Source organism: Scardinius erythrophthalmus (assembly GCF_964197995.2).
Source record: "Scardinius erythrophthalmus genome assembly, chromosome: 14".
Lineage (NCBI taxonomy): Eukaryota > Metazoa > Chordata > Actinopteri > Cypriniformes > Leuciscidae > Scardinius > Scardinius erythrophthalmus.
In genome coordinates this window covers 6,764,522-6,779,143 of record NC_138234.1, presented here as the reverse complement: position 1 = coordinate 6,779,143, position 14,622 = coordinate 6,764,522, and the positions used below count along the sequence as shown (strand labels likewise).

At 40.1% G+C, this 14,622-nt stretch overlaps 1 protein-coding gene across 1 annotated transcript; it reads right to left on the bottom strand.

The window, feature by feature from the left end:
- Nucleotides 1-433: 433 nt before the first annotated feature.
- On the bottom strand, nucleotides 434-14,370 carry LOC308702284 (uncharacterized protein). The gene is made up of 8 exons (XM_081384993.1): nucleotides 14,260-14,370; nucleotides 13,599-13,910; nucleotides 9,617-9,931; nucleotides 9,141-9,443; nucleotides 8,692-8,982; nucleotides 7,144-7,467; nucleotides 6,799-6,855; nucleotides 434-596 (listed from the first exon to the last, which is right to left on the bottom strand). The coding sequence occupies exons 1-7, from the start codon at nucleotides 14,315-14,317 to the stop codon at nucleotides 6,800-6,802; spliced, it is 1,659 nt and encodes a 552-aa protein (XP_081241119.1). The 5' UTR covers nucleotides 14,318-14,370; the 3' UTR covers nucleotides 434-596; nucleotide 6,799.
- Nucleotides 14,371-14,622: the final 252 nt, after the last annotated feature.

The window sequence follows — 14,622 nt, the reverse complement described above, 5'->3', positions numbered from 1 at the left end:
CTGCTAAAAAATAAAGCCTATAGAAAGAGCCGTTTGCGAGTCAAAAGAGCCGGCTCTTTTCAGTGAGCTGAGTCAAACGAGCCGGCTCACGAAAAAGAGCCGAAATGTATAAAGAGCCCTCCAATAATATTTTGTTTTAATATCGCGGCGACGTATGTGTGCTTACTGGGAACATTATAAAGACACCTGGACTCGGTCGGAACCTAAAGCCATATTTGGTAAGACCAGTGGCCGAGACGAGACAAGTCCGAGTCCGAATGCCAGCGAGTCCGAGACAAGTCCGAGACCATAGAAAAACGGTCTCGAGTCCGGACTCGAGTCCAAGACCGGACTCGAGTACTACAGCCCTACTTTGGAAATCTACAGTATTTATCTTTCAGGATCACAATAAACTCACAGATCACTTAGAGGAAAAATAAATGACAAAACAAAACAACAAATCAGATTATATTTATTATATTATTATATCTGAAACCGTAATAGTGTAAAGACATATACAGTTGTTGTGATCAGATCATCATTTCAGAAACAGAATCACAGAGTTTAATAATTGTTCTGTGGTGAAACGTGTAAATCACCTCCGTCATCTCAGATTCCTGTAACACAAACACACAGAGTCAAAGGAGAAAAACAGTGAGTGTTATGGGATATGAGTCGGTGAGTATTATGGGATATGAGTCGATGAGTGTTATGGGATATGAGTCGGTGAGTGTTATGGGATATGAGTCGGTGAGTATTATGGGATATGAGTCGGTGAGTATTATGGGATATGAGTCAGTGAGTATTATGGGATATGAGTCGGTGAGTATAATAGGATATGAGTCGTGAGTATTTTGGGATAAAAGTCAGTGAGTATTATGGGATATGAGTCAGTGAGTATTATGGGATATGAGTCAGTGAGTATTATGTGATATGAGTCGGAGTATTTTGGGATATGAGTCGTGAGTATTATGGGATAAAAGTCAGTGAGTGTTTTGGGATATGAGTCAGTGAGTATTATAGATTTTAGTTAGTGAGTATTATGGGATATGAATCTGTCAGGATTCCATCACCATCTCCTTCCACTCATTCCCTCACTCCGCCCACTCAGTCATTCACACGCACATTATCACCTGATTATTAATCACCGTCACCTGGACCTCATCATCAGTTCACCTATATATACCTGCCACGAACATTCAGTCATTGTCTGATCTCGTCTACACATGACACAGACTCTCTGCCATACTTACCTGTATACCTACCTACGATCCCGATCTTCTTAGCCTTTCTTCATTCTGTCATCTAAGGAACCCCTTCATCATCCTCTGCAAGAGAAGAGAGAGAGAGAGAGAGAGAGAGAGAGAGAGAGAGAGAGAGACTCGATTACACTCCAGTTAAGCTTTCATCTGATATTCAACTCACTGTTTACTCACCTGTTTCGCTGTACCGATCCATTCTGCAAATTAAAGCATTTAACTTACCATTCTGTCTGTTTCGTCTGTGCCAAACCTGACAGAAGATCAGACCACCATGCAGAATCCTTCGGAATCCACGGCGAATTCACCGTCAATCCGATCGCCATTCATCAACCCACCTCTTCAGCTTCACTTCCTCAAGCGCCTGTTGCTTCGTTCACTGCTTCAGCGTGTCCCATGGCCAGACCAGCGACATTCTCCGGTGAGGCGGAGGACTGCAGTGGGTTTCTACTTCAGGTATCTTTTTATTTCTCCATGCAAGAACATCAATTCATTAACGATTCAGCTCGTGTTGCTTTCATCATTTCACTACTGTCTGGGCAAGCACTTCAGTGGGCACAATCTCTGTGGAATTCGAATTCGGAAGTCGTCAAAACCCTCTCCGGTTTCATACAACACTTCAAAGAAGTTTTCGGTCAAACAGCTGCTGATCTTTCTGTACATGATCAACTCTACAATCTTCGTCAAGGCCAGTCTTCTGTGAGTACCTTCTCCTTACGATTCCGCACCTTAGCGGCATCCAGTGGATGGAATGAGGCAGCATTGATCACCGCTTTTCGTCATGGTTTGAATCCTAACATTCGTCAGTTGATGGTGGTTTACGACGACAGTTTGGGAATTGAGAAATTAATTCAAAAATCCATTCGAGTTTCGCAAAGACTATCAGCCTGTGGTTCTCCGACTCCCACTGTATGTTCTCCGCCCACGGTTCCATCAGTCACTCCTCCAGCACCCGAGCCTATGGATCTCAGCTCCGCCCATCTTCCAGCTTCACAGCGTCAACGACGAATTCTTCATAAACTCTGTCTATATTGTGCATTTGATAATCATCTTCTCAGCTCTTGCCCTGTTCGACCTCCATGCCCTGCAGTAAGCACAATTCAAGTCTCACCTAAAATTGAAGCTTTAAATCGCACCACAGTGCATGTATTAACTTCTCGTATTTGTGTCTCAGCGCAAGCCCTTATTGACTCTGGTTCAGCGGGGAATTTCATCTCCACCCAGCTTCTCCAAAAATTGAACATCCGCAAACATCGCAGTTCTCAGGACCTCCATGTACAAACCATCCAGGGAAAACCGTTGGGTCGAGGTCGAATTCGTCATTGCTCACCTACTCTGACGCTACGCATTGGTTGTCTTCACTCAGAGGAGATGTCTTTTTTGGTGCTGGAGGAGTCCACCGCTGAGCTCATCCTGGGACGCCCCTGGTTAGTTCAACATCAACCGACTCTCCACTGGAAGTCTGGTGAAGTATTGCGTTGGGGAGAGTCCTGTCATTTGTCCTGTCTATCATCCATCAAGAAATTACCTTCTTCATCATCGACGCCTCAGAAGAGGTCCAAAGTTCCTGTTTGTTCCACTTCGGTTGAGAGCCCTGAAGTACAGCATCAAGTAGAGATTCCAGTGAAGTACCAGGCGTACCAGGATGTTTTCAGCAAGAAACTGGCTACTAAATTACCACCTCATCGGCCATGTGACTGCGCAATCGACTTGCTACCTGGAGCCACTTTACCTAAGGGTCGTATCTATCCACTGTCCATCCCGGAGCAGAAGGCCATGGAGGAGTATGTGGAGGAGGCTTTACAACAACAGTTCATCTGCACATCGACCTCCCCTGCCGCTTCAAGTTTCTTCTTTGTGGGTAAGAAGGACGGAGGCTTGAGGCCCTGCATCGATTATCATCATCTCAACTCTCAAACCATCAAATACAGTTATCCCCTTCCTCTGGTCCCAGCTGCCCTGGAGCAGGTGCGTGGGGCCCGCATATTTTCTAAACTTGACCTTCGGAGTGCATATAACTTGATCTGAATACGGCATGGAGATGAGTGGAAGACTGCGTTCGTCACCCCATCTGGCCATTATGAATATCAGGTTATGCTCTTCGGGCTGTCAAACGCTCCAGCGGTCTTCCAGGGGTACATGAACAAGGTGTTCCGTGAGTACCTCAACCGCTTTGTGATTGTCTATATTGACGATATCCTCATCTATTCATCTTCAATTGCTGAACACCACCGTCATGTCATTCAAGTACTAGAGCAACTGAGAGAACACAAGCTTTACCTGAAATTGGAGAAGTGAGTTCCATATCACCTCTGTTCAGTTCCTGGGTTACATCATTGATCAGCATGGTATCCAGATGGACCAGAGGAAGGTGGAAACAATCCAAAACTGGCCATTACCCACATCTGTCAAAGAACTTCAAAGATTCCTCGGTTTTACAAATTTCTACAGAAGATTCATCAAGAACTACAGTCTCATCAGTGCTCCCCTCACATCTTCATTAAAGAATCGACCCAAGTCTCTGTCCTTGAATCCCACTGCTATCCAAGCCTTCCATCGCCTCAAAGAAGTCTTCACGACAGCACCAATCCTTATCCATCCCAATCCTGAACTTCCCTTCATCGTTGAGGTCGATGCGTCTTCCACTGGGGTTGGAGCGGTGCTGTCACAGTGGCAGGGTGAGCCTCCCAGACTCCATCTATGTGCCTTCTTTTCCAAGAAGCTGTCCCCGGCGGAGCAGAACTACAACATCGCAAACCGGGAACTGCTAGCCATAAAATTGGCTTTAGAAGAATGGAGACATTGGCTGGAGGGAGCTAATCACCAGTTTGAGGTAATTACAGGTGTTTGGTGTTTTAAGCCCCCAACAGCGCCTTCCAGGCAGCGAGGGGATGGGTAGGTTTAAGGTTGAGGGTAGGGTTAGCTGCCTCTAAGGAGCCATTGGGGGCTTAAAACACCATAGAGCGTAATTACAGATCATCGCAACTTGGAATATCTTCGTGAGGCAAGAAGATTGAATCCTTGCCAGGCCCGCTGGGCACTCTTCTTCACTCGATTCAACTTCATTGTTACTTACCGTCCAGGAAGTAAGAATTGCAAGGCAGACGCTCTTTCCAGACTCCATCATTCATCTTCAGAGGATCTCAGTACTGAAACCATCCTCCCTCCAGCCTTAATCCTCAGTCCCATTCTCTGGGACATCGATCAACAAATCTCTCAGGAAAATTCTCACCATCCTGCTCCGCCGGGAGGTCCAGAAGGGCGTACTTTCGTACCTCAACATCTTCGTACTCCCCTTCTGGACTCTGCTCACACGGTTCCGGGCTCTGGACATCCAGGTAGCAAGCGTACCCTCTCGCTCCTCAGTCAGTGGTACTGGTGGCCGTCCATCTCCGAAGATGTCTCCAGGTTCGTCCGCGGCTGCTCAGTCTGCGCCATCACCAACACTCCCAGAAAACTACCTGAGGGTAAACTTGTGCCACTACCTATACCCAGACGCCCTTGGTCTCACATCGGAGTGGATTTCATGACTGACCTTCCTAGATCCGGTGGATTTACCTGTGTGCTTGTCGTTGTGGATAGATTTTCCAAAGGCTGCAAGCTGATACCTTTACCTGGTCTACCTAAGGCTTTAGAAACAGCTGAAGCATTGTTTCATCACGTATTCAGAAATTTCGGCATTACAGAAGACATCGTTTCGGACAGGGGACCCCAATTTATCTCCCGGGTGTGGCACGCCTTCTTCAAGCTCCTCGGGGTCACTGTCAGCCTCTCATCAGGATATCATCCGCAGACCAACGGCCAGACTGAGCGGAAGATTCAGGAGATTGGACGTTATCTGCAAACTTATTGCCACCAGTACCAAGACAGCTGGAACCGATACCTCCCCTGGGCGGAATACGCCCAGAATTCCCTCACTCAGCGTACCACCGGGCTCACCCCCTTTCAGTGCTTCCTCGGATACCAGCCACCTCTCTTCCCTTGGTCGGGTGAGCTCTCGGAGGTTCCAGCTGTCGACTTTTGGTTCCATCAGAGCGAGGGGGTATGGGACTCAGCTCATGTGCATCTACAACAGGCAGTGCGGAGGCACAAGGTCCAAGCGGATCGTCTTCGAGCTGATACACCCCAATATCAACCTGGTCAGAAGGTATGGTTATCGACGAGGGACATTCGCCTCCGCCTGACTTGCCGTATGCTGAGTCCTCGATTCATTGGACCTTTCACCATCCAGAGGCAGTTGAACGAAGTAACCTACAGACTCAACCTTCCACCTCAGTACAAGATCTCTCCTTCCTTCCATGTCTCTCTCCTCAAACCTTTCACTGACCCAGTCTCTTCTGTTCCCTCAGATTCACCCTCGGATGACGTGCCTCCTCCTCCCGTTCCTGTGGAAGAAGAGGCCATCTATAGAGTTCGATCCATCAGGATTTCTGTCAGGATTTCATCAGCATCTCCTTCCACTCATTCCCTCATTCCGCCCACTCAGTCATTCACACGCTCATTATCACCTGATTATTAATCACCGTCACCTGGACCTCATCATCAGTTCACCTATATATACCTGCCACGAACATTCAGTCATTGTCTGATCTCTTCTACACATGACACAGACTCTCTGCCATACTTACCTGTATACCTACCTACGATCCCGATCTTCTCAGCCCGTCTTCATTCTGTCATCTAAGGAACCCCTTCATCATCCTCTGCAAGAGAAAGAGAGAGAGAGAGACTCGATTACATTCCAGTTAAGCTTTCATCTGATATTCAACTCACTGTTTACTCACCTGTTTCGCTGTACCGATCCATTCTGCAAATTAAAGCATTTAACTTACCATTCTGTCTGTTTCGTCTGTGCCAAACCTGACAGAATCAGAGTATTATGGGATATGAGACGGTGAGTATTATGGGATATGAGTCGGTGAGTATTATGGGATAAAAGTCAGTGAGTATTTTGGGATATGAGTCAGTGAGTATTATGGGATATGAGTCAGTGAGTATTATGGGATAAAAGTCAGTGAGTGTTTTGGGATATGAGTCAGTGAGTATTACAGATTTTAGTTAGTGAGTATTATGGGATATGAATCAGAGTATTATTGGATATGAGTCGGTGAGTATTATGGGATATGAATCAGTGAGTATTATGGGATATGAGTCGGTGAGTATTATGGGATATGAATCAGTGAGTATTTTGGGATATGAGTCGGTGAGTATTATGGGATAAAAGTCAGTGAGTATTTTGGGATATGAGTCAGTGAGTATTATGGCATATGAGTCAGTGAGTATTATGGGATATAAGTCAGTGAGTATTTTGTGATATGAGTCAGTGAGTATTTTGGGATATGAGTCAGTATTATGGGATATGAGACAGTGTTTCTTGCATTGAATGATTGTTTTGTATTTGTGAGGCCTATAATGGAGTCTCTGTGTCTTTTACTTTTGTTACGAAATTCTAAAACTCAAGACCAACAAGAGTGACTCTGGAAAACACATATTCAACAACACATAATATACTGCACAATGCCAAATATGATCAACAAGTTTGTGAGCTAGTTTGCAGAACCTCAAGGAGAACTTGAAGAAGGACCTGAAGGAATCTGTGGGTCTGATGTTGTAGCGGCTAAAAAGAGACAATCATTAGAGTGAATGAGTCAGTCTGATCTACAATAAAAGACAGATATCAGCTTAATAAACAAAATCAACAAGATGACACTGTCAGAGAGGTGAATGTCATACTAAAACTATCAAATGAAAGACTAATTAAAAACGATAATGTAAAAAGAAAGTGATTCAATAATTGTGTATGTGGTCTTAAATGAGTAAGTGGTTTGTTTGTTTTATAAAAACTTCTGAAATAACGGTGTAAAATATATGAGAAATTATTATTTTCGTGTAATTTCTGTCTCACCATAGACAGTAACACTGAATCTGTGTTTAGTCTCTGAGCTGCTGCTGCTGATCTCAACTTCATAAACTCCAGAGTCTGTGGTTCTGGTGTTTGTGATGGTCAGAGATCCAGTTTGATGATCCAGCTTCAGTCTGTCTCTGAATCTCCCATCAAGAACATCAGGTATCGTATTCTTCACTCCATTGGTTTTAGCTATAAGAGGCCCGTTAGTTCCAAACGTCCACAGTATCTCTTCATCTTTCTGTATTTCAGTAAGATCAGTTTGTAGAGTAACAGAATCTCCCTCCATCACTGACACTGACATCACTGCATCACCAAACACTCCTGAAGAACAAACAGAAAAAGATTAAGACTTTTAAATCACTAAAGTAAACAGTCTGAAATTTAAAATGAATAACATATATACAACAAAACAGACACAAATGGCATGAATCATTGCATCTCATATTAAATAAAACTCTGATTTCCTCATGAAGTTGGTCTGATCTCCACACAACATCAAACACAGAAAACACTTACTTCAGACGAGAATCACGTCACACTGAAACTAATGCTGTTTGAGCTTCAGTGTTTTATAGAACCAACATTTAGAGAGACCAACAATGATAGAAAGAACAGTTCAAATTGATTATAAATCAGGTAAAAATTATATATGGACGCTGGTTCATTCATGGGTTCATGAGTTCCTTGTTGAAACATTGAAATTTTGAATCATTTACAAACAGTTATGGCGTATAATAAACCCTCGTTTACTAAAATCATGTGACTTTGGAAGTTTGATGCATGCTCCAAATCACAGGTTCAAAACAAATGATTCACAAAGTTTCAAAGCTTCACAAAGAGTGTTTAGAAAGCGCCCGCCACTACTGGAAGGATTATGTGATTGATTATGAGCACTTAAAATGGCCGACTCCCTTATCAGTGCTTACATCTGCGTCTCGTCATCGTGGCCGTACAAAAAAATGATCAGACAAAACAATGCCGTCTACCCGTGTGCTTCATCGCACATGACCAGACCCCATCTAGAGGCCACTTCACTGCTTAAAGATTCTCCAAATAACTAAACCACACCCACTATAGACCTTATTCAGAGCAGCGCCATGACAGGTATGGAAGCAACAGACTTACCGTGTTTTCAATGGTATCAGCTGTAAAAAGCTGTATGTCTGGAGTTTTTTGTCTACCGAAACTTCTTGGAAAGATATTTTTGCAGTATTTCATTAGCAGAACAATCCAAACACATTAAATAACAGTACAACCCACTGAAGAGATGTCAAGAGTATGTCTATCCCTCAGCCTCGCTTTCATTCCCATTAAAAATCAAAGATGGCACTGATGTGAATAAGGTCTATAGACCGGCACATATGAATCAAGAGAGCGCAAGTCTGTGGTGTGATAAGAGAGAAAGACGCACCTAAACCGAATGTGTGGTCTGAAATACAGTGTTGCTATGGACGATGACGTTTATCAAAAAATATGTGAATGCAGCGATTGACCAATCAGAATAAAATATTCCATAAATAAACGCTAATATCAGTGCTGCCGTACCTGCACATGTGTGACAGAGTGTGTTGATGTCCAGATGTGTGGTCTGGTTGCTGATGGGATTGTTCAGCACACAGCTGTAGGTGTTTTTATCCTGATATTCCACCTCCAGAGGTAGAGAGAGACTGATGCTGAGATCAGACGTACTGATGCTGGACAATACACTGATTCCTTTGTACCAGGAGAGAGTCACATGACTCACATTCACCACTGATGAACACTCCAATGAACATGATGATGATGATGATGAAGATGATGAACAGTCTCTGCTGATGACAGGAACAGGCAGACGAGCTGGAAAATAAACAGAAATATGATCAAATCTAATAAACCATCTTATATTCGGTTCAGAGTGTTAAGTGAGTTTTATATGGTCTGTCATCTCAAACTATAAAATGATTCAACAAATCAATATTTGAAGAATATTTGAAGGACAGGATAAATGATCTCACCATAGACAGAAACTCTGAATGATTTTGATGACAATTGTCTTATAAAAATCAGATAATAAAAAACAGTGTGTCCAGTAGTGGTGTTTGTGATGATCAGAGATCCAGTTTGATTGTCCAGCTTCAGTCTGTCTCTGAATCTCCCATCAAGAACATCATCATATACAGTGATTCTGTCGACCCGTTTATTGATTTCTGCTATTAAAGTGTTTTCATTTACAAACCACTGAATCAGATAAGCATCCTTCATTTCAGTAAGATCAGAGTTTAGAGTGACTGAATCTCCCTCCATCACTGAAATTTCAACTGTATCATCAAAAACAACAGAAACAGGGTTTGTCACAAATGGTTTATTACATTAAATAGCTTAAATTTAAAATATCCTAAAACAACAAAAATAATCAAAATCGTGTATGAATTAATTTAAAATTTGTCATAAAAAACAGGTGTAAATGTTTTTTTGTTTTTTTTTTACTCACCAATGACATTGAGATAGAAATATATCCTCATAAAGTTGATCAGTAGTTGATAACCTCCAGCATGTTCAGTTGTGGTATGTGTGATGGTCAGAGATCCAGTTTGATTGTCCAGCTTCAGTCTGTCTCTGAATATCCCATCAAGAACATCATCATGTACAGCGATTCTGTCGGCCCGTTTATTGATTTCTGCTATTAAAGTGTATTTAAACCTCCACTGAATCAGATAAACATCCTTTATTTCAGTAAGATCATAGTTTAGAGTGACTGAATCTCCCTCCTTCATGGACACTGACCTTTCTCCATTAACAAGCCCTCCTGAAGTACAAACACAGCAAGATTCTTTTGTTTAAATGATAGACTTTTAAATAACTTTATGATGGATTACTAATATAAACACTTTGAAATTTACATTTGAAATAAATTTCCAAACTACAAAACTTTAGATTAATAAAGTTGTAAAACAAAGATTAATAATTGTATCTTTGAGATTATTTTGAATAAAACTCATTTACTGATGAAGTTGGTCTGATCCACACAACATCAAACACAGAAAACACTTTTACTTCAGACGAGAATCACGTCACACTGAAACTAATGCTGTTTGAGCTTCAGTGTTTTATAGATCCAACATTTAGAGAAACTAACAGTGAATCTGATGCAGAAACAAGTCATAACTAATTATTAAAACACATTTAAAACTTACCAACCAGATGCCAAAAACAATCAAGTAATTCAAAATACTTTTACAGCACCTTTTACAATAAATATTCCAGTGCAATGCTTCACTTGAAAAAAAGGTAAGAAGTAGCTAAATTAATATTAATATTACAAATGTTAAGCGACTGACGGTGGTATAACAGTTTTTCAAATTGCTTTCACACAATTTCTGAAACCATGGCTCAAGTTTTTTGGAAACTCACACAAAACCACAAAACACGCACCCAACATGCAACACATCAGACAGCTCTTGCAAAATCAAACTCTTCCAAAAATTGTGTTTTTGCGTAGTAACTCTACACACAAACATCAAATGATTAGCCGCATACACACCAAACTACACACAGGTGTGCAAAATGTAAAACTACTTTACACTACTGTCTTTTGCTTGTTCATTGTCCAGTGAGTGTACAGGAGTTTGTCACATGTACACTGTTAACCCTTGCTGTAAAAAAAGGCCAAATTCTGACAATATCATACCATTTTCCATTAAAACAGTAATATACTGTAGAAAACAAAAATAGCCTACAGGAATATACTGTGAATTAACAGCGCTCAAAGTCGACACTCAGAGGCTGTTTTCACAATCACACCCTATACCCTCATTCACTTTATAGTCAAGTTCACTAATATAGTCCACTTGAATGAAAAAAAAATGAGTGAAATGAGAAACTGATGAACACCTGATAAGCAGAATCACTGAAGGAGAGAGACAAACAAGAACAGATAAAAGAGAAACACAAAAACTACAACTGACTTCCAGCCACACTGAGTGTGAAACCAGTTTACAAACCAGCTTACGATTATTTCTTTCATACATGTACAAAAGTTCTTGTTGAGAATTAACAGAGATTTAGTTAATAATAAGGTTTGTTGTCACCATGATCAGTTTTTGCTTTAGTTGGTCTCTTGTCCCTTAACTTCTTACCATTCATCTCTCTCTGGCTGCTGTAACAGCTGTAACAGTAAAGCAAATTTGTTATGGCAAGATTATGTCAGTAGAAATTTGATCAGGTGTTTTTGGCTTTTGTGATGAAGTCACAATCATCCTGGACATGTCTGATTCTCTGATCTTTCCTGTATATATATTCTTTGAATTTATGGGTATTTCATATTTAGCATGTATCTGTGAATCTACAGCATGAAATCAATATTTCTGTAATCATGTCTTCTGAAGAATATCGTAATCATATTGTGTATAAAACATTGTTGAACTCCTGCTTGACTTAGACACACACAGACATCAACGATCAGCACATGAATCTCAATAATGGTGACAATCAAATGTTTCATGTCGCAATGCATGCTGGGTTCCAGGATAATATAAAACTCCCAGCATGCACTGCTGCATGAAAAATTGCCACCATTGTTGAGATTCATGTGCTAATTTTTGATGTGTTTCTAAAAGACAGCATATCTCTGTTTTTTTGGTTTATGCATGATGTGTTAAAAAAAATGAGTCATTGTAATGTATTGCTGTGGTTTCACAGTGGTGCTTATGTAACACTTTTGATTGAGAATTAAACTCTGAATGAGTGTGAATGAGTGAGAATGAATTCCTTAGTGAATGAACAGGCAATACGATGATTTTGTCATCATACCTGCAATCATTCATAAACTGTGTGTGTTCACAAGTGTGACCTGTAAACACAGCTCAAGCAGCAAAAGAAACGCTAATGTTTTAGCATCAGCATCCCAACTAAAGCAAACACTGATCTCTATAATGGTAACTTCAAACCAAACATTTTCAATTAAACATCTCAACAACTTCTGTAGATGTATGACAGAAATAAAGTCATACTGGTTAATAATAAGTGTAATAATGTGTAATGGCTGGAAGTCAGTTGTAGTTCGTGTGTTTCTCTATTTTCTGTTCTAACAGCAGGTGTTCATCACTAATGCTCAACAATCACTTACATATTCACCTAATTATCTCACTGCAACACTGCGTCAATGTTACTTTTTACTCTTTGCAGTGTGGATTTCCCTGTGGGGTTGAAAGGGTTAACAGTGTAAGATAAAAAGACACACCCACAGAATGTATTTTAACAGTAATAAACTGTAAGTTATAAAACAGGTATATACTGGCAACAGTGTTGCCAGTAGTTTACTGTAAAATCTTGTTTTTTGGGTCACCATTGTGCTGAAGAGTAGAGCCTGTGCTTCAGTCCAGGAGAAGATCTGCAAACATTGATGATATTTGCTGCATGTGGCTTTATTTAAAAGGCAGTGGCTGTGTAGTTGTTGGTCCAGTGGAAATCTCTTTATTTACAAAAGTTTTTTTTTTTTTTTTTGTGGTTTCAAATGAATTAAGTTCACAGTAATACTTTGCTCACGAATGTTTCATAAATTTTAGTTAATACATTTAAATGACAGTTGGTCAATTTAAGGCAGTCGGTTTCTGCAAGTGAAATTAGTTAACTTGAGTTTTAGTGCATTTTTACAGTAACATACTGTAGATTACAGTAAATAACTGTACAATTAACAGTAAATTACTGGCAACAGTGTTGCCAGTATTTTACTGTAAAAAAACCTGGTAAGGTCTAACAGTGTACATGTATACAGTATGCATAATTGATGAATGTTACAGTTATTGAACTAAACTGAGTCAACACTGAAGTGACTTGAGCTGAATAATCACTCTATTGGCTTCTAGAGCAGCTTTACAGGAGAATTTGTTTTGAATTTGTTTCTATTGTGAAGCTGCTGTGAAACAATCTATATTGTGGCTTGTATGTGTAGAATATACACAAACACACACACACACACACACACACACACACACATACATATACATATACATATACATATACATACATACATACATACATACATACATTCATAAATACATATATGCACACATATATATATATACATGTTTTGCAAAAAGTTTTTCAATTTCAAACTGAGTGTAAAGCGTATGATGTGCTTGCAGTTTTGCAGACTTGATGATTAGATACATGATTGCAAACAACAATAAAAAAAAGAGATTATAAACTACAGAAAACTACAAAAAAAAGCAGTTTAGAATTGACATATAGGTTTATTTACATGATTCATATTCATATGCATAGGAATGCATGCATGTTATGAATGAATGTAATGAACATATGGTTATCTGGATGTCCTATAAAAATATTATTTGCAAAAAGATTTTTTTCCGCAGTTCAAATTGTCTGAAGAGTTTGAATCTGACAGTTAAGTGACATCACTGAACATTCCAAATCCCAAATGTGGGACTGTATCACTCAAAAGGTTTACTCACTGTGGACAATGAGGCTGAACCTCTTGGTCTCACTGTTGATCTGTAGTCTATAAACTCCACCATGTTCAGTTCTGGTGTTTGTGATGGTCAGAGATCCAGTTTGATTGTCCAGCTTCAGTCTGTCTCTGAATCTCCCATCAAGAACATCATCATTTACAGTGATTCTGTCGGTCCGTTTATTGATTTCAGCTATTACAGTGTTTCCATATCCAGACCTCCACTGAATCACATCATCATCCTTCATTTCAGTAAGACCAGATTTTAGAGTGACTGAATCTCGCTCCTTCACTAACATAAACTCACCAACCACTCCTGAAGAACAGAGTTTTTCAGATTTAAAATCACTTGATGTTGGTTTGATGAAGCTTCACTAAAATACTTTTAATCATTTAAATGTGAAGTGATTAATATTCTGCAGCAGTTCAAAGACAAAAGATGAGGAATGAAAATGAGAAATAGTTAAACAGTTTTATATAATCAATAACTGCATTAAACTTTAATCTCAAATAATAAACAAGTGTTTTCTCTCAGCAAAATCACACATTATTTGTTTCTATACGAGAATAACAGTGAATGTTAATCCTTTCTGACTAATTTAACCAGTAATTTATCACATCAGGACAGAAACAACTGAAAGCAGAAAAACACATTTAAAACTCACCATCCAGACGCCACAAACACAAACAGAGCAAAACTAATTTGAGAAACATTTTCTTCATCGGTTCACTGAAAAGCCCACGATAGTAACTCTTAATGTCTGAAACACTCAGATTGATCTGAAAGACTGAACTGAGATATTTATCTGGTTGTGTAACCTCTCACACAGTTTACACTCGCACGTCCATCCTCTTTTACATCACGAAAATCAACAAGCTTTTGCTGATCTTACATTTTCAAATGAATTCTGGCCCTGAATGAAAACTCAAAACCAGGAAAAGGCAAAGTTCAGGCGATCAGCAAACAGCTTCTCTGAAGCAAGGCAAAACACACAAGCAGTGAACAAAGTTTAAAGGGTAACTAAACC

What these genes read in the sequence shown, in the direction of transcription:
- LOC308702284 (XM_081384993.1), bottom strand. Translation starts at nt 14,317, where the DNA reads ATGAAGAAAATGTTTCTCAAATTAGTTTTGCTCTGTTTGTGTTTGTGG. An exon ending in TTTCTATCTCAATGTCATTG is followed by an intron (nt 9,444 to 9,616) that starts GTGAGTAAAAAA and finishes TTGATGATACAG; the next exon opens with TTGAAATTTCAGTGATGGAG. An exon ending in ATTCAGAGTTTCTGTCTATG is followed by an intron (nt 8,983 to 9,140) that starts GTGAGATCATTT and finishes TTTATTTTCCAG; the next exon opens with CTCGTCTGCCTGTTCCTGTC.